This window comes from Numida meleagris, chromosome 4, assembly GCF_002078875.1.
Source record: "Numida meleagris isolate 19003 breed g44 Domestic line chromosome 4, NumMel1.0, whole genome shotgun sequence".
Classification (NCBI taxonomy): Eukaryota; Metazoa; Chordata; class Aves; order Galliformes; family Numididae; genus Numida; species Numida meleagris.
In genome coordinates this window covers 95,163,186-95,184,927 of record NC_034412.1, presented here as the reverse complement: position 1 = coordinate 95,184,927, position 21,742 = coordinate 95,163,186, and the positions used below count along the sequence as shown (strand labels likewise).

At 51.7% G+C, this 21,742-nt stretch overlaps 2 protein-coding genes across 6 annotated transcripts; both read left to right on the top strand.

The window, feature by feature from the left end:
• MAVS (mitochondrial antiviral signaling protein) lies at positions 2,339-10,995 on the top strand. Of its 4 annotated transcripts, none has more exons than XM_021393991.1 (7): positions 2,339-2,440; positions 3,022-3,261; positions 3,941-4,115; positions 4,535-4,782; positions 5,234-5,795; positions 6,483-6,634; positions 7,275-10,995. In XM_021393991.1, exons 2-7 carry the CDS (start codon positions 3,145-3,147, stop codon positions 7,941-7,943), a joined length of 1,923 nt encoding a protein of 640 aa, XP_021249666.1. In that variant the 5' UTR covers positions 2,339-2,440; positions 3,022-3,144; the 3' UTR covers positions 7,944-10,995. The 4 variants fall into 4 exon arrangements, with proteins under 4 accessions (XP_021249666.1, XP_021249662.1, XP_021249665.1 ...); XM_021393987.1 differs by having other exon boundaries at positions 4,526-4,782; XM_021393990.1 differs by having other exon boundaries at positions 2,372-2,440; positions 3,132-3,261; positions 4,526-4,782.
• Positions 11,420-21,279, top strand: PANK2 (pantothenate kinase 2). 2 transcript variants are annotated; one of them, XM_021393992.1, is made up of 7 exons: positions 11,420-11,854; positions 16,715-17,067; positions 18,020-18,273; positions 19,131-19,307; positions 19,471-19,594; positions 20,410-20,535; positions 20,663-21,279. In XM_021393992.1, the coding sequence occupies exons 1-7, from the start codon at positions 11,665-11,667 to the stop codon at positions 20,711-20,713; spliced, it is 1,275 nt and encodes a 424-aa protein (XP_021249667.1). In that variant the 5' UTR covers positions 11,420-11,664; the 3' UTR covers positions 20,714-21,279. The 2 variants fall into 2 exon arrangements, with proteins under 2 accessions (XP_021249667.1, XP_021249668.1); XM_021393993.1 differs by lacking the exon at positions 11,420-11,854 and having other exon boundaries at positions 16,715-16,924.

The window sequence follows — 21,742 nt, the reverse complement described above, 5'->3', positions numbered from 1 at the left end:
GCTCGCTCCGAAAGCTGGAGAAAGAATTAGAATGCATAATTAATGTGATGGAATCATAGAATGGTTTGAGTTGGAAAGGACCCTTAAAGGCCATGTGGTCCCAGTCCTTGCAGTGCACAGGGGCACCCACAGCTCCACCAGGTGCTCAGAGCCCACCCAGCCTGACCTTGGCTGTCTGCAGGGATGGGGCACCCACCACCTCTCTGGGCAAGCTGTGCCAGTGCTTTGCTACCCTTATTGTAAAAAACTTTATCCTTATCTCCAGTCTAAATCTCCCTTCTTTTAATTTGAAACTATTCCCCCACGTCCTATCGCAACAGACCCTGCTGAAGCGTCTGTCACCTTCTTTCTCACAGCCCCCTGTAGATACTGCATGCAGAAGTTCCCCCCAGCTCAGCACGTCACTTGAAATCTCTCACCTTTCCAGCTGTTGCTTGTGCTGAACCCAAATGCAGCAAGCTCTCGGTAGAATAAAACTTGCAGCTTCTCCTTCTGCCTCCCTGGGGATCCTCAGTGCTCTGAGGTTGCGCTGTGGGCACTCACGGACAGTAAAGGTGCAAGGAAAATCTTTCTAAAGATAAAAAATCCCCACTCCAGGCCCCCTGGAGGCTCATGAAGATGCATACAGCAGCACTGTGGGGATTGCTGAGTGGCTGCCTGTAGTCCCAACCTGCAACAGAATTCACCACCTGAGCTTGGTGCCAATCTCACGAGCTGCTTATGGGACAGAGAAATATTTGCTGCTAAGATTTTGCCTTTATTTAACACAAAATCACATCAACCTCACTCGTCCAGGATGTGCTGTGCTCTGCCCACTCCTCCCGCAGCGAGAGCGCAGCTTTTCTCCTGCTCTGTTTTAAACTCGGATGATTTGTGCTTGGGTTTTTGAGGGCTCAGCGTTCTCCTCCAGGGCCCCATCCCCGTGGCACGGGGATATTAAAGAATCACGAGGGTTGGAAGGAACCTTCGGAGATCCCCCAGTCCAACCCATTGCTAAAGCAGCTTCCCTACAGTAGGTCACACACGAAAGCGTGCAGGCGGTTTTAGGAATATCTCCAGAGAGGGAGACTCCGCCTCTCATGTTCGTATTCACATCGCGCTGCTGCCATCTGCCGGCTTCTGCCTGGGGATCTGAACAGCACTCCTTGCTCAAAGCCACGGCTTTTGGGGGAAAAAAAGCGTGGTTCTGTTTGTCCTGTCTGAAAAAGACTGTGATTGAGGAGGAAAGGTGGAGGGGACAGCAGGATGAGAGGACCAGGCAACAGAGTGGATCCAGGCCTGCTTGAAGCAATGCAGCTTCAGCTCTTCCTCCTGGAACTGGGGAATGGGCATGGAGGGGAACTGTACGTGCAGGGCTGCTTGGGAGTGAGCCTCCTGCCTCGCTGTGCAAATAGGTAATGGCCTCAGGTTGTGCCAGGGGAGGTTCAGGTTGGATATGAAGAAACTCAGAAAGAAGACACTCAGAAAGAGTGGTCAGCATTGGCACAGGCTGCCCAGGGAGTGGTGGGGTCACCGTCCCTGGAGGTTTTCAGGAGCTGTGGAGATGTGGCAGTGAGAGGCATGGTCAGTGGGCACGGTGCGATGGGTCGGGTTGGACTCGTGGATCTTAGAGCTCTTCTCTGTCCTTTAGCTCCCAGAATAGAGCATATGGGCTCCCAATGCCAGCCTCTAAGGACAGCAGGGATAGAGGGAGCTTTGTGGGTGCCCCATCCCTGGAGGTGCCCAAGGCCAGGTTGGACGGGACCCTGGGCAGCCTGATCTGCTGGGAGCACCCAGCCCATGGCGGGGGTTGGGGCTGGGTGGGCTCTGAGATCCCTTCCAACCCAACCATCCTGCGATCCCGTGATTCTGTGATTTGGGAGGTCGGATTTGATGATCCCCAGAGATCCCTTCCCTACAATTCCATGATTCTGTGATTAGAACGATTCAGGGCATTGGGAATTTATACCTGATGATAATATATCATTAGGAATATGAAAACCGTCCGGACTCTGCAGATAAAAACACTTGGAGATCACTGGTTGGTGGACATATCAACGCACGGAGCACGCACCTCTTGCTGCCGGGAACAGCCCGCTTCCTGGCTGCGGTGTGCATGTTTCGGGGACGCTTTCTGCCATCTGAGCTCACCCGCAGGCCTCAGCTGCACGCTGCTTGGTGGAAAACAGCGGGATACAGAGCTAAGGTTCGTCAGAGCCTGTTTGCAGCGGGGAAAGGGTCTCATGGGCCGGGTCAGACCCGAAGGGCCGGGGTTAGGGCTGTCCAAGCTACATTAGGGCCCCAAGGCCCGGACAGGACCCTTGTCCCCTTCCAGGGCTCCGCCTATCACCGCCCTCCCCTAGGGGACGGACGGGCGCGATGACCAATGAGCGGCGTGCACGAGGGTGGTGGGCGGGGCTCAGCGTTGACCCGGGACGAGCGGAGGAGGCGGCGGACGCAGGTGGGGTCAGGAGCGGGTTCGGGATAAGGGCAAGGATAAGGAGAGGGACAGGGGCCGGGATAAGGACTGGGACCTGGGTCGGGATCAGGCTTGGGATCGGACCCGAGGCCGGGTGCGGGGCCTCCCCGTCTGGCAGCGGGCAGCCGCGCTCCGCCGCCCCGGAGCACGCCCACCCGGGGCCGGGCGGTTCGCGGCCTGCAGGCCCGGGCTCTGCGCTCCGGCCCCGGCTGTCCTGGAGGAGGAGGCCGAACCCCTCCTTTCTCTTCGTGTCCGTGGGATTTTGGAAGCTGCCGCCTGCGGGGCCTGGCACTGCGTCCGCTTTCTCTTCCTCTTTCCGCTGGGTTTGAGAAAGTTTCATTTTTTTTTTTTGAGGAGAAAAAATGCGTTTTCAAGACAAAAAGTCGCCCGAGTGCAGCCCATGGCACAGCTGGACCCAGCTCTGCAAACACATGAGCGCAGGGGCACGGGTCTAACATGAGGGAAAAGCAAAGTTTTGCTGGGAGTTAAACCTCAACCGTGCCCATTTATCGATATTTTATGCGTATTTTGCATGTGAGATTCCCCTTGTGCTCTTTCCCCAGCCCAAGGACTGCTCTGCTCTTCGTGCTGTTTACAGCCCAGGCTGCTAGAGGAGAGGCGAACAGCAGCTCTGCGCCTCAGCTCTGCTCACCTTCAGTCCGTGTCCCTGCAGGCACTGAGCCAGGATGGGTTTCGCCGAGGATAAAGTGTACAACTACATCCTGAGTAACATGACCAGGTTTTGTAACATCCACGTGGCGTCGCTGGTTGATTCCCTGAGCTGCCTCACCGACGCCGACAGGGTAATTCTCTGTTGCTCTGAGTGCTGCTGTGCTGCATGGGGCACTCTGCCCGATGTATATATAGCATGGGTGGTGTATAACTGCTTTACATGTGCCCAGCGGGGCAAGGGAGGGGATTGTCCCCTCTGCTCTCTGAGCCCTCATCTGCGGCGCTGCGTTCAGCTCTCAGCCCCCAGCAAAAGGACACGGGGCTGCTGGAGCAGGTCCAGAGGAGGTCATGAGGATGCTCAGAAACTGGAGCACCTCTGCTGTGGAGACAGGCAGAGAGCTGGGGGTATTCAGCCTGCAGAAGGGAGGGCTCCAGGAGGACCTCATTGCAGCCTTCCAGGATCTAAAGGTGCCTTCAGGAAAGCTGGGAAGGGACTCCTCATCAGGGAGTGTAGTGATGAGATAAGGAGTGACAGGTTTAAACTAGATTTAGATTAGATATTAGGAAGAAATTCTTCACTATGAGCGTGGTGAGGCCTTGTCACAGTCTGCCCAGAGAAGCTGTGCGTGCCCCATCCCTGGAGGTGCTCAAGGCTGGCCTGGATGGGGCTTTGAGCAGCTTTGTCTCGTGGAAAGTGTCCCTGCCCTTGGCAGTGGTTGCAAGTGATTGGTCTTTAGGGTCCCTTGCAACCCAAGCCATTCTGTGTTCTGCTTCTAAGGCGGCCTGTGCCTCTCGATGTGTTTTATTCAGGATGAGCTTCACACCCGGCAGGATATGCGGGGGGTCCGTGCGACGGTGTACAAATTTTACCAGCACCTGAAGTGCCGAAAGGGCTGGGTGACGGATCTGATCAATGCCCTGCACCAGAACAACGCGGGGCACCTGGCTGAGGAGCTGCAGCAGGTTTATGACCGCTACCGAGTCCGTAAGTGGCCTCATCACCCCTGGGTCCCCCCAGCATGCTTGAGCGCTCTGTTTTTCTCCGTGTCCAGCTCCTGCTTTTGGTGGGGAGCCCGTACACAACAACTGTGTCCTGTGCTGGAGTGCCTGCGTATCTGTGACTGTCCGCGAGGATATGCATTGCCCCTCTGACATGCTCGAGGATGGCAGAATGTCTGCAGGGTTCCTTGTCCAAAGCTGCTTGGGCTGACAGTGGTGTGTGTGTCTTGCTGTACTTGTCTTAAGGGGAGATGAAGAAACGAATTGAGAGGCACTGCAGGCTTGGCCATTCTGGGGACGGAGCATGGGCGCAAATAGGGCTGCCTTAGGCTCACGCTCATCTTCTGCCTCCTCGGTTTTCCTGGGCTGCCTCAGCTCTTACATGCACTGCCTCAGCTTCTCCAGGTGCCTCAGCTCCTCCAAGTCCTTCGGCCCCAGTTTCTCGGCCTGCCGCCTCCTCTGACGGTGCCACGATGCCGTTCCCAGGGCCAAACTCTGCTGCAGATGCTCCAGTGGCCAAGCTACCACGCTACAACCCATCTGCTGCTGGCCATCCACCTCTCTCACCCGCTGCTGCCACCGCTGCGACCTCAGCTGTGAGCTCGGATATTTCCAGCACAGAGCTGGATGCCAGGGCCCCAGTGCAGGAATCGGTGAGCAGGACACATGGGGCTGCAAATACCTCTTGGACTGGAGGGTTGGTGTTTTGGATGCCACAAGCAGGCTCTTGTTGCTGACCTCTGCCGTGTGTTTGTTGCACCTGGCAGCTTCACCCATGGAGAAGCAGAAGGCCTGGGCACCTTATTTGCTGTTTCCACACAGAGCTCTTGCAGCTGCTGCTGGTGAAAAGCAGCCAACTGTCCTCTAATATCACTTATACAGTGCTGTAACTACTTCCCTCCATGCACATGGGTGCAGGGCCTCTCCATATCCCCTGGACACATGAAGCCCCCTGCTTCTGTGAGCTGTTCAGTAGGTGCCCCTCATTTTCAGGCTCACGTGGGTCACCAGGTTTGGGTTTGAGGCACCCTGGTGGCCTCGTGTGTCCTCATCCTAGCTGAAGTGGGGCTGCATGGTGATTTAACGTAGCTCGTTTTCTTCCAGCTCCCAGAAAGAAAGAGTCCCCAGCCACCGTTGCCGATGAACACAGTCTGTGATGGCAAAGAGAAACCTCTCCCTTACCCCACCGAAGTGCAGCAAGGGGCAGTGGAGACCCCTGGGGCATCCAGCACAGTTTTATCATCGTCTGTGTCCCCTGAGCAGGGCCGGGAGTGGCTGAGCCCACGGCATCCAGTGTGTGTGGACAATGGGTGTTTTGGGAACGCAAACCACCTGCAACGCGGCGTGCCAAACTTGAGTTTGGGCAGGTCTCTTCCACCAAGAGATTCGAGTGCCGCTTCTGGCCCTGAGCAGACCAGGAACGAGCCCCAAGAAGATGTCTACATCTCCAGTGAGTTGCCTGTGAGGTTGGTGGAGACTGCTGGCGGTGGGGGAGTAGAGCTCCCAGACTCACTGAGGACACAGGAGGAACAACCTGTGCACAGTTCCAAGCACAGCAGGCCCCCGAGCAGCTTCGTGGATGTGCGCAACCCCTTGCTTATACAACAGCAGTTTGATGCAGAGCAGAAACAGGCTGAGATGATGAGAGAACACGAAGGAGGTGGAGGTGAGTTTCCTTCCTTTGTAGCCAGCACAGAGTGGTGCTGACAGGGAGCAGGGCTGGAGGTGCTGCTCTGCAGTCATTCAAGGTGGTGATAATGGCTCTCTGCTGTTATCTCCTTTCCTGTTGCTCTGGAGGCCCCATTTGCCTTCTCCAAGAAGGCAGAGAGGCTGGTTTGTGCAGACATCCACCTTGACTGCTTTTTTTCCCCTAGTTTTCTCTCCAGATGTTGTTCCTCACATTATTTCACCTAATATATTTGGCAGAGGTGCTTGATTTGTTTCTGATGTAAAACTTCACGGCTGCATGTCCATGGCTGCCTCTTTCAGCAGGCTGGGAACACCCCAGTCTCAAAGAGAGGAACAGGATGGCAGTGCTGGGGTGCAGGCTGCGCTGGTGCTGTCTACCTGCACCTGCTGCTGGGAGAGCTCAGCTGCCCCGAGCTTCTCTGTGGCTCCAGTCCCTTGCCCACATCCTGGACTTGCTCTGTGCTGAGGCTGAGCGCAGGCTGCAGGCTGAAGTTTCCATTCTGTGCAAATTAACACAGATGTGATGAGGGGAAAAAGATGAAAACCCATGAACGCAGGTAAGAACCTGCCTTGGAAGTGGATGTATTCTACTGCAGCATCCCTTGGGAAGGGGCTCACCTTGAATTCTGTTGGTTGATGCAGTGTGCTTTGTTTTCTCCTTCAGATGTTTGGAAGGAAACAGTCACCTCCGTCTCTGCCCCTGCACCCAGAGGTATTTCCCCAGTCTGTGACACCTTGAATCCTCCTGTACGAGAGAAAATGCAGTCTGGGGAGGAAGCAGCCAGCAGCAGCCCCTTCATGCCAGAGAAGGAGAAAGTATGTGACCTTTCAGATATTAGTTGCATTTCCTTCAGGTCCTTGCAAACTCCCCTGGCAAGGACTTTTTTTTTTTTTAAGCAGCAGCATAAGATTTTGAGCTGGTGGGGGGTTTATTCAGGGATTTTTCTCTGCTGTGTTCCTCTTCCTGTCCTGTTGTATTTCAGAGCATGCCTGAAAGAGCTGCTTTGACTGGTGGGTGTCACAATACACGTAGATCAGATTGTGATCCCAGCGGGGTCCTGACCCCAACCTCACTGGAAGCCCTGAGATGTCCCCAAGTGATTTTGTGGGGCTGAGGGCTCAAGTAGAGCCCCCAGGTATATGGGGAAAGAACTGACTGCTCGCTCTGTCAGTCCAGGTGCCCAACTCCACCCCAAATCGTCTCTGCCTCTGTTTGTCTCCCTTTTCTCCCTGCATCTCCCACAAAACCTAGAGGCTCCCCAGAGCCTCAGCACCTTCCTGCTCCTTTTGCTTTCTCAGCCCTGGTTGTTCCATGCTCCAGCCACACTGTTAGTGGCTGGAGAAATTGACTGAGTGCTGAAGTGTGCTTGTTGTGTGATGTGGGTGCCTGAGACTGGCCGAATGGGTGCTCTCCACAGCACCCAGCTGAGACCACCCTTCTCTTTTTTTTCCAAAGGTGCACTCGGCATCAGTGGCCTCCCTGTCAGGTATGACTGCTGCAGGAAGCTTTGAAGGTGCAGCTGGGAGGACTCCCTCACGAGTGAGCTCTGCTGCCAGCATCTGGGCATCTCATGATAATGAGGAGGAAGATGTGGAGCTCAGCAAGCCAGGTGTCCTCCAATCTGTGGTAGGAGAGAGCCCAATGGCAGCTACCAGACACCTTGGCTGCCCCAGTTCCAATACATCCAGTCACCATGGCTTGAGCAGCGACCCGCTCATGGTGAGCACGGACAGCTCAAGCCCCGGAGAAGCACTATCCAGAACCACTTCGGGATGCTGGTCTGCAACTCCAGCAGCTCATGCAGACCCTGGGGGAGAGGAGGCAGCTGGAGCAAGCCCATGTCCACCTCTGAGCTGGGGCAGTCCCTCTGTGGGCACCCATGAGGTCCATGTGGAATATCACCCCAGCGCCCTGCTGGCAGCAGGCAGTGATGTCCGAGATGGGGCAGTCTCCTTTGGAAACTCTCCTGACTCAAGCAGGGGATGTAGTGCTGCAACCAGCTCATCTCAGGCCGAAGTCCCCACATCAGGGGACTGCAATGGGCTGCCTCTGCTGTACGTCCTTCCAGCTGTTGGCATCGCACTGGTTTCAGTGTTTCTGGTGTACAAGCGATTGCAGAAATAGCAGTAGAGAGAAGTTGAGATGCCACAGCCACCAAAGGGAGATTCCTCTTTGTAGCAGGAATTTGGCCAGCATGTTTGAAACCCAAATTGCAGCTGGAGGGACTGTAGAGGCTTTGTTAAATCTCTTTCCAGAAAGTTTCCTGGAAGAGGCCTTGGTTGTGTGATGCTGTTGGGTTTTGGTCTGTTTCCCCATTTTCCAACCACCTTCCTGTCTGTGCTGCCTTCTTCTTTTTCACCCACAGAGAGGGTGTCTCTCAGGGAGTGATCCCTTGAGGCCAAAATCAGAACCTTCCTGGCCATTCTCCACGTCTTCACGTTTGGTTCTAGAAGGCCCCTCTCCTGCCAAGAGATGTTCCTGTGATGAGGACATGCCAGGCAGGACCATATGCAAGCTGTCCCCTGTCCCAGGAGCCCCTGTCCTGTTTCAGTGCTTTCCTTTGGAGCATCCTGCCCTGGACCTGTGGGTCAGGAATGGCACAGGATCCAGGATTACTTCACGCAGCACTGACACCCCTGGGGATGAAGCAGTGGGGCAGGAAGGAGCTGTATCTATCCTTGTGCATCTTTCTCATGGATCAACCTCACTTCTCCTTTCCCCCAAACAGGGGGAGAGAGGATTTAGGCATATGCTTTCAGAGAACAATTTCACACAATGCCAGCATGAGCCAGGCTTTCTCTTAGCTGGGATTGCTGTGTGTCTTTTGATCTACCAGCTGTATGTAGTGAGCCTGGCTAGGAGGGTGGATTTAATTCTCACATTTCCCAGTACCTGGTGCAGTGAGATGGGAAACTTGTGTCAAGGTTGGGACACAAATAGGGTCAGCTCTGCATGCTGCAGAGAGGCCATACACCAGTGCTAGCTGGTGGTCCAGATACTCAGGGTTATCCTGAGGATTCTGTTTCAAATTTCAGACCATAATTTCCCAACTGCACCCAGGGGTCAGCTTGGGAGTCTGAGGGGATTGGGCTGCAAGACTTCTGGATAAGAGAAAATCCCAAACCCAAATAAGCATCCCCTGGTTCCCTCAGCCCGTGGCAGCTTTCAGGGGCAGCAGTGATCCTGCTCAGTTACTGTTTGCCTGCATTTCCAGCTCCAGGCAGTGCTTGAACCATCCCAAACTGCTATGCCTGTTTCCTCTGTTGCTATGGCTGTAGGTTATTCACCATCTCTCACGTACTCCCTCCCAAAAGGACAGAGGAATAAAAGAAACAAAGTGGGCTTTTTAGCTTGAGGATTTTCTTTTAAGCTCTAAAGGCACCAGTGTTGACTTTTAGGTTGCCCTGCAATCCCATGATCTGTGGGAAATGGGAGCTGTGGCAGGAGGCAGGGCTGGGCAAAAAGTATGGAGATCTGGAGACAGATTTGCACAGCAGAAGGCTCACACTATGGGCAGTCATGGCTTGAATGTGACTAGCTGGCCAGTGCACTATAGGCTTTAAACCACTGCAGTGGCCGAGCTGCATTCATGATCCGGGCTGCAATCCTGATCCAGGCTGCTGCTGCTTTCCTGGATCTGGTAATTTATTCCCCTTGGATCCAGGCTGTGCAGCACGGGTTCCCAAAATGTAACCCTGTTGATAAGCTCCCTGGGACTGGCTGCATGGTACAGCCGTTGTGCCCAGAGCTCAGCATGGACCGCTCACAGTGCAGAGGATCAGTGAGCCCTATGGTGGGATGAAGGGCTGCTCCTCTGACAAAACTGTCCAGAATTGAGGTACCCTTCTGAGGCTTTTCTAGGTGGAATGGTATCCCTGGGATCCTTGATGCAAATACTGTGGTCAGAGAAGCTCACGTGAGTTGTGTTGTTACTGATACCAAAGGAAACGCTGGGGCTTCGGAAGGCACCCATCTGCCTCTGTCCTGTCCTGCATCCCCAGGTGTTGAGCCATGTGCTTGTTTTCCCAGAGCTCTGCCTTATTTTCTGGTTGATTGCCTTAGCACCACCATTAGCCTGGAGGAGACGTAACATGGAGCCTCTTCTGACTTGGGCATCGTTGGACAAGTTGTCTCCAAATTGCAAACAGTCCTGCCACAGCACAGCAGGCTGGGGGACTTCTGCTTCAGTTGGTAGGGCTGACAGCCGCTAACACTTTTCCCTTTGCCCCAAAATGCACAAAGTGCCTCCCTTAAATAGACAAGGGCAATAAATATATGCAATAGTGAGGTGTTGATTTTGATCTGACAGGGCTGATCTTGAGAGTGAACTTGAGATGTTCACTTCTTGCCCAATGCCCAGCATTTTTACCCATCAGTGGATGAGAGAGGGCATTTTAAATGCACTTTACATCCTCTACTCGGAGAGGGGATACAGGGGCTGTTCTCCCCATTTGAAGACAACGTAATGACTTGTCCAAAACCTCCCCACAAGCAGGGGGAAGAACCCGGGGTTCCTTAGAAGCAGTCCCTGGTAAGATGTTTTTTCTCAGCCTTAGATATTTTTGTCAGTGAGTACTTTGTACCTCCCTGGTTCTCAGCGCCGAGAACCGCAGAAGGCAATTTGGAAATCTCTCCAAATCCTTTCACTTTGTTCCAGGCTCCTTCTTGTTCCTGAATATATCTCACAGAGCTAAAAGCTGAAATGGCCAGCGAACGTACATCATGTAAAGCGGAGCACACGAGCCTGTGCAGCCGCACTGCAGAATCGGCCTGAAAATTGAACCTGTGAGAAAAGAGGAGGCAGATGCCTTCTCCTCCTGCTTTCTGTGCCATTTTTGAGGGCATCTGTGAGATCTCAAGCCGGCAGCATCCGTACCAAGGCTCTCTTCTCTGACGTTTCATCTGTCTGCGGATTTTTTTTTTTTTCATGCGTTTTTCCCAAGTGCTTTTTAGCTTGTACGCTCCGTATTTCCGTGTTGAAACACACCTGTGAAACGGCAGATTTAACAACGCTTCAGGTGTTTGGTTTTCTTGGTGTTTGGTGTGAAGTGCCTCTATTTTCAGAGCTGTGATGTAGCACTTTGAGGACGTAATCAACAAGATGGCATCGTGTCCCTGAAAGCCTTATGCTGAACACCTATGACGGAATACATAATAAAACTGCTGCTCCACAAAACTTTTGAGGGTGTTGTGTTTATAACGTGGGGGCAATCGCGTGTTTTGAAGCTTCTGTAGAGCAGAGTGATTACCAGTCACTTATCTCTTTGGTCACGGATTAATGCCTGATCGTCCCCTGGCTGTGAGGGGATGCACAAGGCCTCGCTATTTGTATTTATATTTGCATGTATAGGCCCGGCCCAAGCAGGCCTACTGCAGTCCTCTCCTCAGCACCCATCCGCGTTCCCATAGTTACTCAGCCGGCCAATCAGCCTGCCTGCTCCATCAAACGCCTCACATCATTGGCCAGCTGCCGTGTCACTCTTCCTCACGGGAAGCCATAGGCCAACGCCCCAGACATCGTCCCGCCCTTCTCGGCCTCCTTAATCCCCGCCCTGTTCCGAGCTCCCGTGTCCTATTGGGCAGCCACACTTATCAATAATGCAGTAGGCGGGCCGGCTGTCCAACCGTTGCCTCTCATTGGCCAGCCCGCCCGTCGGTCAGCTCGGCAAACAAGTCCGATTGGACGCCGCCTCAGGAGCTTCTCCCGCCCACTTCCCGAGGGCCGGGGGCGCGCGCGGGGCGCCGCTCGGCGCAGGCGCGCTGCGGGCGGTGGCTGCGGCGGTGGCCGTGGAGGAGCGCGGCGCGGTGCGGCACAGGCGGCCCATGGGGCCGGGCCGCGGGGCGGATGGAGCCGCGGCGCAACGGCGGCGGCGCGGAGGAGAAGCCCCGGAGGCGGGAAACGGACTCGGGGAACCCGCGGCGACGGAGCGGAGGCGGGACGGGCGACGGCAGCGCGGCGGCGGGGCCGGAGCCGTGCGAGGCCGGCGGCGCCGCCTGCGGCCTTCGGAGGGACTCGATCCGCAAGAACCGCCCGCGTGAGTGAGGCGGAGGGGGGAGGGGGCGGGGCCTGGCGGGGGGGCGTGTCTTTGAGTAGGGGTGGGGCTGAAGGAGTGCGCCGAAGGGCGCCAGATGGAAGGGGGCGGGGCTTGAGAGAGGTGGGCGGGGCTTGCGGAGGGGGCGGGGTTAGTGATAGTGAGATGCAAGTGGGCGTGGTTGTAATCGAAGGGCCGTGGCCATGTGGCTCCTGCATAGAGTGTGATACCAGCCCGGGGATGGAGCATCATTTCTCATTTTCCCGATCTCTTACTGTGAAAAGTAGGACTGCATCTTAAAACAAAAGTAGGAATTGCTATCAAAAGGAACAACGGTTCCTAACAGAAGCCTTCCTGAGATGCTCACGCGATCTGTTCCGCATTCCAGCGCAGCTCAGTGGAGCTGTACTCCCTTTCATTCATTTCCAGACCGTAGGAGTAATCTTGCTCTGCGAAAAGGTTGTTCATATGAAGTAATTAAGGTAATTGCGGGGTTTTCTGTGTGCCGAAGGAGTAACAGGATGGGAGAGCCTGCAAACAGGAGGGCAGTCAACTCTTTGAAAGGGTAGATAATGGCGGGACAAGGGGATATGGTTTTAAGTTGAAGGAGGGAAGATTTAGGCTGGATATCAGGGGGAATTTCTTTACTATGAGAGTGATGAGGTGCTGGAACAGGTTGCCCAGAGAGGTTGTGGATGCCTCATCCCTAGAGGTGTTCAAGGCCAGGTTGGATGAGGCCCTGGGCAACCTGGTCTAGTATTAGATATGGAGGTTGGCAGCCCTGCCTGCAGCAGGGGGGTTGGAGCCTGATGATCCTTGAGGTCCCTTCCAACCCAAGCCATTTTATGCTATGATTCTATGAGAGGAGTTTCACAGAGGGATGTAAGCACCATAGTGGCAGTGATAATTTCTGTCATTCCGATGTGGCGAAATTTTCACTGTAAGCGTATGAAAGGTACCAGTTGTAGCTGCAGGGCTGTTAATGAGAGAAACACTCATTAGCAGGTGGCAGTCAGCTTTCGGGGAGTGAAGGATGTCTCTGATACACAATTTAGGATGGACTTGTGGGGTCATACATTAAGGGATTATCCTTTTCTACTTCGCCCTTGGGAATTTTTAAGGGTATTTCGATCTAAGTTGAGGTTCCGATTTCTTGCATAGAGATAAATGACCTATAAAGGTCCCTTCCAACTCTAAGGATTCTATGATTCTATGAAGTGCAGTGGGGGTGGGTTTTGAGACAACATTTGAAAGGTCAGCGTGGTACGATTTGGGATCACAGCGTCGCCGGTGCAGCTCTCTCTGAGATATCCTCTGTCAGAGATAAACCTGCAGCCATGCGATGGGTGTCCAAGCTGTGTGCCTTCCTGCACCCCAGGCTAGCTCTTGGAGAAGCTAAAGGCCTTCAACCTAGCAGGCAGCTCAGCACCGCACGGCCCCCCTGGTTTTATAGTTCCACTTGACACCATGTGGAATGGAATGTCCCTTTGGCCAGTTGAAGTCAGCTGTCCTTGGTCTGTCCCTTCCCAGCTCCTTGTGCCCCCCCCAGCCCCTCACTGCAGGGCAGCACGAGGAGCTGAAACGTCCTTGGCTCAGTGCAGCACCGCTCAGCCAAAGCTAAAGCATCGCTGCGTTACCAGCTTTGTTTTCCTCCCAAAGGCAGAACACAGCATCACACCAACCACTATGAAGAAAACTAACTGTGCCCCAGCTGAAACCAGGACGTCTGCCCTGGACTAGAAGCAGCCCAGGTGAATGAAGAGGACGTTCACATTGCATTTACCCAAACGTAGCTGCAGGACAGCTGTACTGAGTGGCTTGCTGCAGGCAGGGCAAAGTGCCAGGCATGAAGCTGGTGATACCCAGATTGTAATGAGCAGTGGAATGTGTGGGGTTTTTTTTTGTAAGGAATCTTCTTTCTGATAAGAGAAATTGGTCAGCGATGCAGTTCATCAGCCCTCTCCCATCCCATGTCTGCCCGTGCTCCCTTCTCTGCTCCTGCCTGAAAACCTGTTTTCCTTGGCAGAGATGGCTTTAGGTTGTTTCCCTGAGAAACAAGTGATATTTCTCTTTTCTGCAGGCTGCCAGTTCTTTGGAAATAATAACAAAAAGCTTGTTCTGGTGCTTCTGGCAGGCACCATCCATAGTGCTTTACTATTTGACAAAAGGAGAGGGGAAGGACGTTGCATGAAGTGTATTTGTGCTGTAGGAAATGCCCGAGTTCCAAAATGAAGCCTATCCCTAAACCATCAGAAAGAACACTCTGAAAATAGTTTCTAAAGATGCGTGCATGTTGGTTTTTTTTTTTTTTTTTTTAACAAAGCCTTCATTCTGTAGTCCTATCCTTCAAGTTTTGGTCTCTTCTTTACCAAAATCATGCAAAGACATTGGTTTAGGTTCTCATGCATAAGTAGAGGCGGAAGTAAAATGTCGCTTTGGCAGCTGCTTTGCAATACAAAACATAAGCTTTGATTTCTCTCAAATACCTTCTTATGTTTTGGAATTGCATGTGAGCTGTGAATTCCCAGCAGAGCCTGTTTTTAGAGATCTGAGGATAGGGAGACTTAGTGTCACTTTGTATTTAATGCCCACCAACGTTTACTTATTTGTTTCTTTTCCAGCTGTAAAATTTCCACAGCCCTATAACATCATTAAAAAGTAACGCTGAGTAGCGCTGTTGTTGCACACTCAGTTAAACCTTCAGTCTTCATTGCTCCATAGGCAAATCCCTTCAGCTTCCAGAGTAATTGGCTCCTAAGTGAAGGATCAGCCTGCAGCGCCACGTGTCGCATGGAGAGAATCCACCGTGGGGGTCTGTAATTCTATCACCTCTTTCATCTTGACGCGGCTCTCCAAATCCGAACCCAGCAGAAGGAAGGAAATCTGTTGAGTTTTCTTCTTATTATTATTTATAACGCATCCAGACTTACAAAGCAGTTTCCGTGATAAAGGCATTCTGGTTTTCTTGCTTACAGGGCAGGGAAGGGTGACAGAGCATTGGGACAGAACGGGCCTTGAGGTTCCTTCCAACCCAACCATTCCATGGTTCTGTGATTGCAGCTCCTTGCTTGCAGCCCAGCTGCTTTCCACGTGGAATAGCATTGTGTTTTATTTGCTTTTTCACCTCGGCAGTGATGCTTGTGGCTGTCAGTGCCCAAAGGCTCCAGGTGCCCCCCAGCCCTACGTGTGCTTTGCTGCAGCTCTCAGAAGGGCCTCTGGGGGCTCACAAGGGAGAGAGCTCTGCGTGATAAATGGTGGAAAAATCAGTATTTTGAGACAGATCTCAATAGCAGATGGTGATGGCATTCATCCAAGAGAGCTTCCTCTCTGTGAAGGCACGGATCTTTCTAGCTCTCGGATAGGGAATGGCTGTGGCTGCCTCGCATGCTCATGTTGGCTGATTTCCTGTAAGAAAAAGCGCAGTTTTCCATACCCTGGAAATAATTTTCTTCTCTTGGCTGTGCACCGCACCCCTTTCCAAAAACCAACCCAGAAGTATGGTGTGTGGGAGAAGTTTTGACCATGACCTTGGTTATTTGAGTGTCTGTTTGCATAGGTAAGCTAAAGAAGCGTTTTCTTTTGAGCTCTCACATTCCTCGGATTCTTAACTTGTGGCTGGGATGCGTATAATGAGAAATCCCATCCCTGGAGGTGTTTGGGAAGCGCTGGGATGCGGCACTGAGGGCCGTGGTCAGTGGGCATGGTGGGGATGGGTTGGGCTTGGGGATCTTAGAGCTCTTTTCTTAACGATTCTGATTCTTTGTTATGGATCATAGAATCGTGAAGGTTGGAAAAGACCTCTAAGATCATCAAGGCCATCCCCACCATGCCCACTAATCCACGTGATTGAAGTTAATTACCTGCATAAGGTGTCTGTAGAGCTGCCCGTGGTGGCTCGCTCGAGCTTGGCGCTGGGTGGCAACCACCCCATGGCAGGGGCTTGGAACGGGATGGTCTTTAAGATCCCTTCTAACCCAAACCATTCCATGATTCTGTGAAGGCTTCTGGGGTTCAGAACCTTGAGGCAGTAAGGAGAGAGGAAAGGGGCAGAAATGTTAATGCAGAAGTCCTTGGGTTGCTCTCTGTTGGCCAGCCATGCAGGTTGCTCCTGCTCTCATTCATGAGCCGTTCTTTTTACGCCTGTTCTTGTTTCAGGTGGATGCATCAGAAATAGAGGGTGGTTGGAGCTCGGGGAGCAGCTGGCTGCAGCAGCTGCTGGGGAGGGGGGGATGATGCTCTCTGAGACCACCCAATAGGGAGAGGGTATATTGCACTTACCAACACAATATATTGCCCTGCTGCCGTAAGCCACACCATGTGGCTGCGTTTTGCCCTCGTTAGCTCCAGCCTATCCTTTAGCTCATTAATAGCAATATTAATCCATTCCAGCTCTCAGCTCTAATCACAGATTCCATCTGATCGGGGTTTTCTCTTGATCTTTTCCAAGAAGCTCATTATCTCGTACAGCTGTAAATGTTGCTGGGGCCTGACACTAATGCATATTTTGTACCGTGGGGGGAATTTGCCTAATAAAATAATCCAATTAGGCATTTGTTTTTGTCTCTCTGGGGCATCTTGGACTACTTGCCTACCTCAGTGCTGCGTGTTGTAATTAGTTACCGTTTGCTTTGATGTCGGAACACCGGTGTTATCCTTGGCTCTGGCTTTCTGAAAAGCAGTGGCTGGGGGATTCAGGTTGCTGTAGGGATACTGCAAGACCTGGGCTGTACCCACCCGCCTTCGTGATGCTCTGTGGGATGGTGGTAAGGATTTGGAGTATTGCAGCGTGCAGTTACTTTTGCTGATGGTCTGATGGCATCGTGCCCCGTTTCATTGTCTTTTTTTTTTCCCTTCTCTTTTCAGTCTTCCCTTGGTTTGGCCTGGACATCGGCGGGACCTTGGTCAAACTTGTTTATTTTGAACCCAAGGACATTACTGCCGAAGAGGAGGATGAAGAAGTGGAAAACCTCAAAAACATCCGCAAGTACCTGACGTCCAACGTAGCCTACGGATCCACAGGCATTCGGGATGTGCACCTTGAACTAAAGGACCTTACCCTGTGTGGACGTAAAGGCAATCTGCACTTTATACGCTTTCCTACCCATGACATGCCTGCTTTTATTCAAATGGGAAGCGAAAAGCACTTCTCGAGCCTCCATACTACCTTATGTGCCACGGGAGGTGGAGCGTACAAATTTGAGCAGGACTTTCTCACAGTAGGCATTTTTGGCTTGTATACAATTCGGATTTGGTAGCCAGACTTTAAGCTTAAAGCTAGAAATGCTCCCAGCCCTTCTCTGCAGCCTCTCAGCTTTTCTAAGCTTTAGCTTTGGAGGAGCGTGCCTAACTGGAATTAAACTCAGCTCAGGAAGCAGCGTGTGGAGTCACGTTCACATCTCTAAATTAGGCTGTGTTCTTTCCTGAAAGCTCATGCAACATTCCTGTAACTCTAAAATTACTCCCTGCCCTCCACCCTGTGTGCTCTCCCAGGGCTTTGTATCACCACTCTGTGATTACGCTGAGCTCGCTGTTGTTTTTCCCTCATTGCTGCGTGTTCCCGTGCTTCATTTTTACTCTTAATTTGCTCCTGTAGCTTCATTTCTAGCACACATTGTTCAGCTGATGGAGGTTCAGTCAAATGAGGCGGTGAGTTACCTGGAAGGGGTTAGCAGTTGGGATTTGCCATCATCACGTGGCTCCATTATCAGTTAGATTCTTGTTTATGGGTGAAGTATGTGTCTGCTAAATATTTAAACAGGGCTTGAAAAATGTACCAAATAAAGAGGCTTTTTATGCACTCTCCAGGCAGTGACATAAGGGGAGAACAATCTTATAACTTTCTCCTGCTTTGTTTTTCTTTCTTTTTTTTTGCCCTATTGCAATTTCCTTTGCTTTTCTTACTAGTCCCTCTGAGTCCCAGTGGGATGGGATTCTCCTGGCTTCCACCAATGGCTCAAGTTGTTTGTTGCCCTCTAGTTCAGGGCTGGGACAGTCAGCAGTCCTCGGAGGGTGAGATGGAGCCTTGCTGTCATCTGCACTTCTCTCTCTGTCCCCATAGGGAGGAATGGAGCTAGCTGGATTCAGCCAGCAGTGAGCATCAACGCTTCCATCCCTAACTACTCCTCGAATATTCTTTTTTTCCCCTTCTTTTTTTTTTTCCCCTGCCAGATGGGTGACCTTCAGCTTCGTAAGCTAGATGAGCTCGACTGCCTTATTAAAGGAGTTTTGTACATCGATTCCGTTGGGTTCAATGGCCACTCAGAGTGCTACTATTTCGAACACCCGACCGACGCCGAAAGGTGTCAGAAGCTCCCGTTCAACTTGGAGAATCCATACCCTCTCCTTTTGGTGAACATTGGCTCAGGGGTCAGCATTTTGGCTGTGTATTCGAAGGAAAACTACAGATGGGTGACGGGCACCAGGTGAGTGCTGCATTCACTTTGGATTTTGTTTTAAACTGCAGTGTTTCTGCATTGTAGACAGTGTTTTTGGGAGCAAGCTGCATTGAAGGTGCCGAGTTGAATGTCACACTCCAGCTTTTACTGCAGTCCCTCGTCTCTGCCAACAAAGATTCCTCCTGGAAAAGGGAAACTGAATTGCATGTTTTAGCCTCCTTGCTGGAACAAGCATCTTTAGAAGCTGGTTTCTCAGCTGCCCTGCTGCAGGAATCAACTGGGTTTATCAGTACCCATATCTTGGTATTAACCCAAATATTGATAACGTTTAGCTCCAGTCAGTTCAGCCAGAGGTGCTGGGACAACCTTAGTTCCCCAGACAGCTTCTGGACAGCTGCATTGAAAATGTGACTCTTGTTGCCCAGCAAAGCCAAAGAGCTTTGAGGCTGTAAGCTTCCCTGAATTTCTTGAAAATGAGCATCAATAAAACCCCACAGTACAGGTCTTACTCCTATTAAACATTGTTAATGGCGTGTTTACACAGCAGAGTGAACAGTACATTGTGTTTCCCAGAGCTTTGAATAGCTGCCTCGATACTCCGGTAACCCCTCAGGAATAGTATTTATTTTAAGAGCAGCTTCTCAGTGCTGGGAAGAAGGTGGGTATTTGTAAAATGAAATACAAAACCCTATTTTCTTATTTAGTAACGTGCCCTCTGTAGAAGGCTGCAAGGGCATGGGATTCCTTATAGGCTGCAAGGGGTTTGAAGGCAGCAGACGTAAAGGGAACAGCTCCTCTTTCAAGATTCAAGATAAGGAACGGGGCAGAGTGAGATAACCCAGGCACCAGCAGGTGAGTGACTTTCCTTTTGCTTTCCATTGCAGTCTTGGAGGGGGAACCTTCTTCGGTCTCTGCTGCCTTCTCACCGGTTGCTCCACCTTTGAAGAGGCCATGGAGATGGCGTCCCACGGGGACAGCACCAAAGTGGACAAGTTGGTGAGGGACATCTACGGAGGAGACTACGAGCGGTTCGGGCTGCCAGGCTGGGCCGTAGCATCCAGGTAACAGCAGTGATGGGTGGGCTGCTGTCAGCACAGGTTGTGCAGTGATGGAAAACTGAACGTGCTTGTCTTAGGACTGCTAATCCTTTGGGAGTTAACCCAGCGATTCCTTTTCTGGAATTTTGATGCGATTGGACCGTTCACCTCCCAACTTTCTTAACAGTTTTGGAAACATGATGAGCAAGGAGAAGCGGGAGTCGGTCAGCAAAGAAGACTTGGCCAAGGCCACCTTGATAACCATCACCAACAACATCGGCTCCATCGCACGGATGTGTGCCCTGAATGAGGTACTGGGGGAAAACCCATTTTGTTGTTTCCCATCTGAAGCCTCGCTTTTGTGCTGTTATTCTGCAAGCCTCTCTTTCCCTGCGTGCTTTTCTGCGGGTGCGTGTTGATTCTTGTCTTTTTGGATGCTCGCTGCGTTGTAATCTGCCCTTTTTGGCTTCTTCAGTGAATTTTGTTCTTGCTTGTCTGCGTAGCTTGAGCCAGATTGCTATGAACTGAATTCCTCTCAATCAATTTTGGGCTGGCTCTTGGTATGTCCTCTTCTTTGGCAGGGTGATGAGATGGTCCCTCTTCCACCACAACGCTGTGTGCTTTCGTGTGTATTTAGTACTAAAGTTGGGGTGGAGGGTTAGAAGCAGGAGACCTTCCCTCAGTTCTTTTCACCACTTGCTTTTGTTCTCTTGGTCAAGCAGCACATGGACACGACTGCATCTCTGTGCTTTCAGCTTCTTTACAGTGCTGCCTTGTTGCATTCATGTCAAGCAGCATTGTACAGGGCTATGAAAGAACAGGGGCACGCTCTTCACTTAGGGTTGAGCCTCTTCCTATGGGATGAGCTGACAGAGGGAAGCATACTCCACTCTTCTTGTTGGCAAACACCCAGTGCTTATTGCCATTTATTTGTAAAACTACGTGAGACATCGCATAAATAGTGCCCACAGAACATCTCAGTGGAAAATGGCCACAGGTGGCCTTTGTAGAGAGCACTACGAAGTGTAATAACTTTTCTCCTTACCCCTACGTGGTGTTTCCATTTCTGCAAGCAGAAAATGGAATCCAGCCTTAACGCTCCCATCTTTTTCTTCATGCTTGGCAGAACATCAACCGAGTGGTCTTTGTTGGCAATTTCCTCCGGATCAACACCATCTCAATGAGGCTCCTGGCGTATGCTTTGGACTACTGGTCGAAGGGGCAGCTGAAAGCACTGTTTTTGGAACACGAGGTGAGATTCCATTTCAGATTTCTCTTGTCCCTCATCAAACCTGAAACGTTCCTGTTACTCTTTTCCCCGTGCCAGCCGTGTGCCCACCTTTGGGCTGTTAACAGATGGCTGTCTGTGTGCTCCTCAGGGTTACTTCGGTGCAGTCGGGGCTCTCCTGGAGCTCCTGGACTCAGCCTGATCCATCCAGATTCCACACGTCGGAGCGAGGAAGTCGCAGAGCCCACGTGGAGCTTTAAAGCACTTCCCCTTCCACCACCGTCTCTATGAGTATGTCAGCCTAGTTCCCATGTCGTAGGTGTCAGCTGCAGTGTTCTGTGTTCTGCAGATGAAAGGCATCACATTCTTTCTCCTATAAATTGTCTGTGAAGGGATGAGAACTGCAGCACAGTAACACCATAAGGACCATTCCCGTCCTCTCCAGACCACACAGTACCCTGCTGGACACTTTCATGCTACCAGCAGGGCTGCATATAAGTATACCAAAGAGATTACTGTTTCTTTCAGTCATATATTTGGGATTTTTTCTGTTAATGCTTCATTTGGTGCTTATTAACTGCTCAACTAAAGTAGTTTGGGGGGCAAAGCTGCGCTCCTCATATAGCAGTTGTTCTTTCCTCTGTTTCCTCCATGCACACAGCCTGAATTAGGCTGTGCAGTTTGGAACCTCTGGGGATGCTCTGCTCTCAGGACACGGATTTGGAAGCAGCTCGCTGCTTCCTGAATAAACGATCTCAGAACAACACAGATGCTGATAATGGATGACATTTAAACCAAGAAAAGCTGCGTGCGTACCATTCCTAAACCCCTTGCTTGCTTCTCTCCTTTGCTGTGCTTCTTTTTATTTTGCATTTGCAGCTGGGGGCACTGCCTCTCCTTGGGGTCTGAAATGATCAGTTCAGGAGCTGAGCTCTTTCCTCGATTACATTCTACGTGCTCCTGAAGCCACAGTCCATGCAGATACAGCACAGAGCAAGGTACTGGGGAAGGGATCCCCCACCCTCACCCCCCCGCTGCCATTTCCCCCCTTCAAACACACCCTGCATCCAAAACCTGCCTTTATTTACATTTCAAGTCAGATCGCATGCAAACCGCTTTCCTCCTCCTTTGCTTTTCTTTTTTTTTTTCCTTAAGAATAGTGTGATTAGCAAAAAAGACGCATCGGGATCTTGAAATAGCAATTAAATATACAAAAATAGAGCTTACAAAA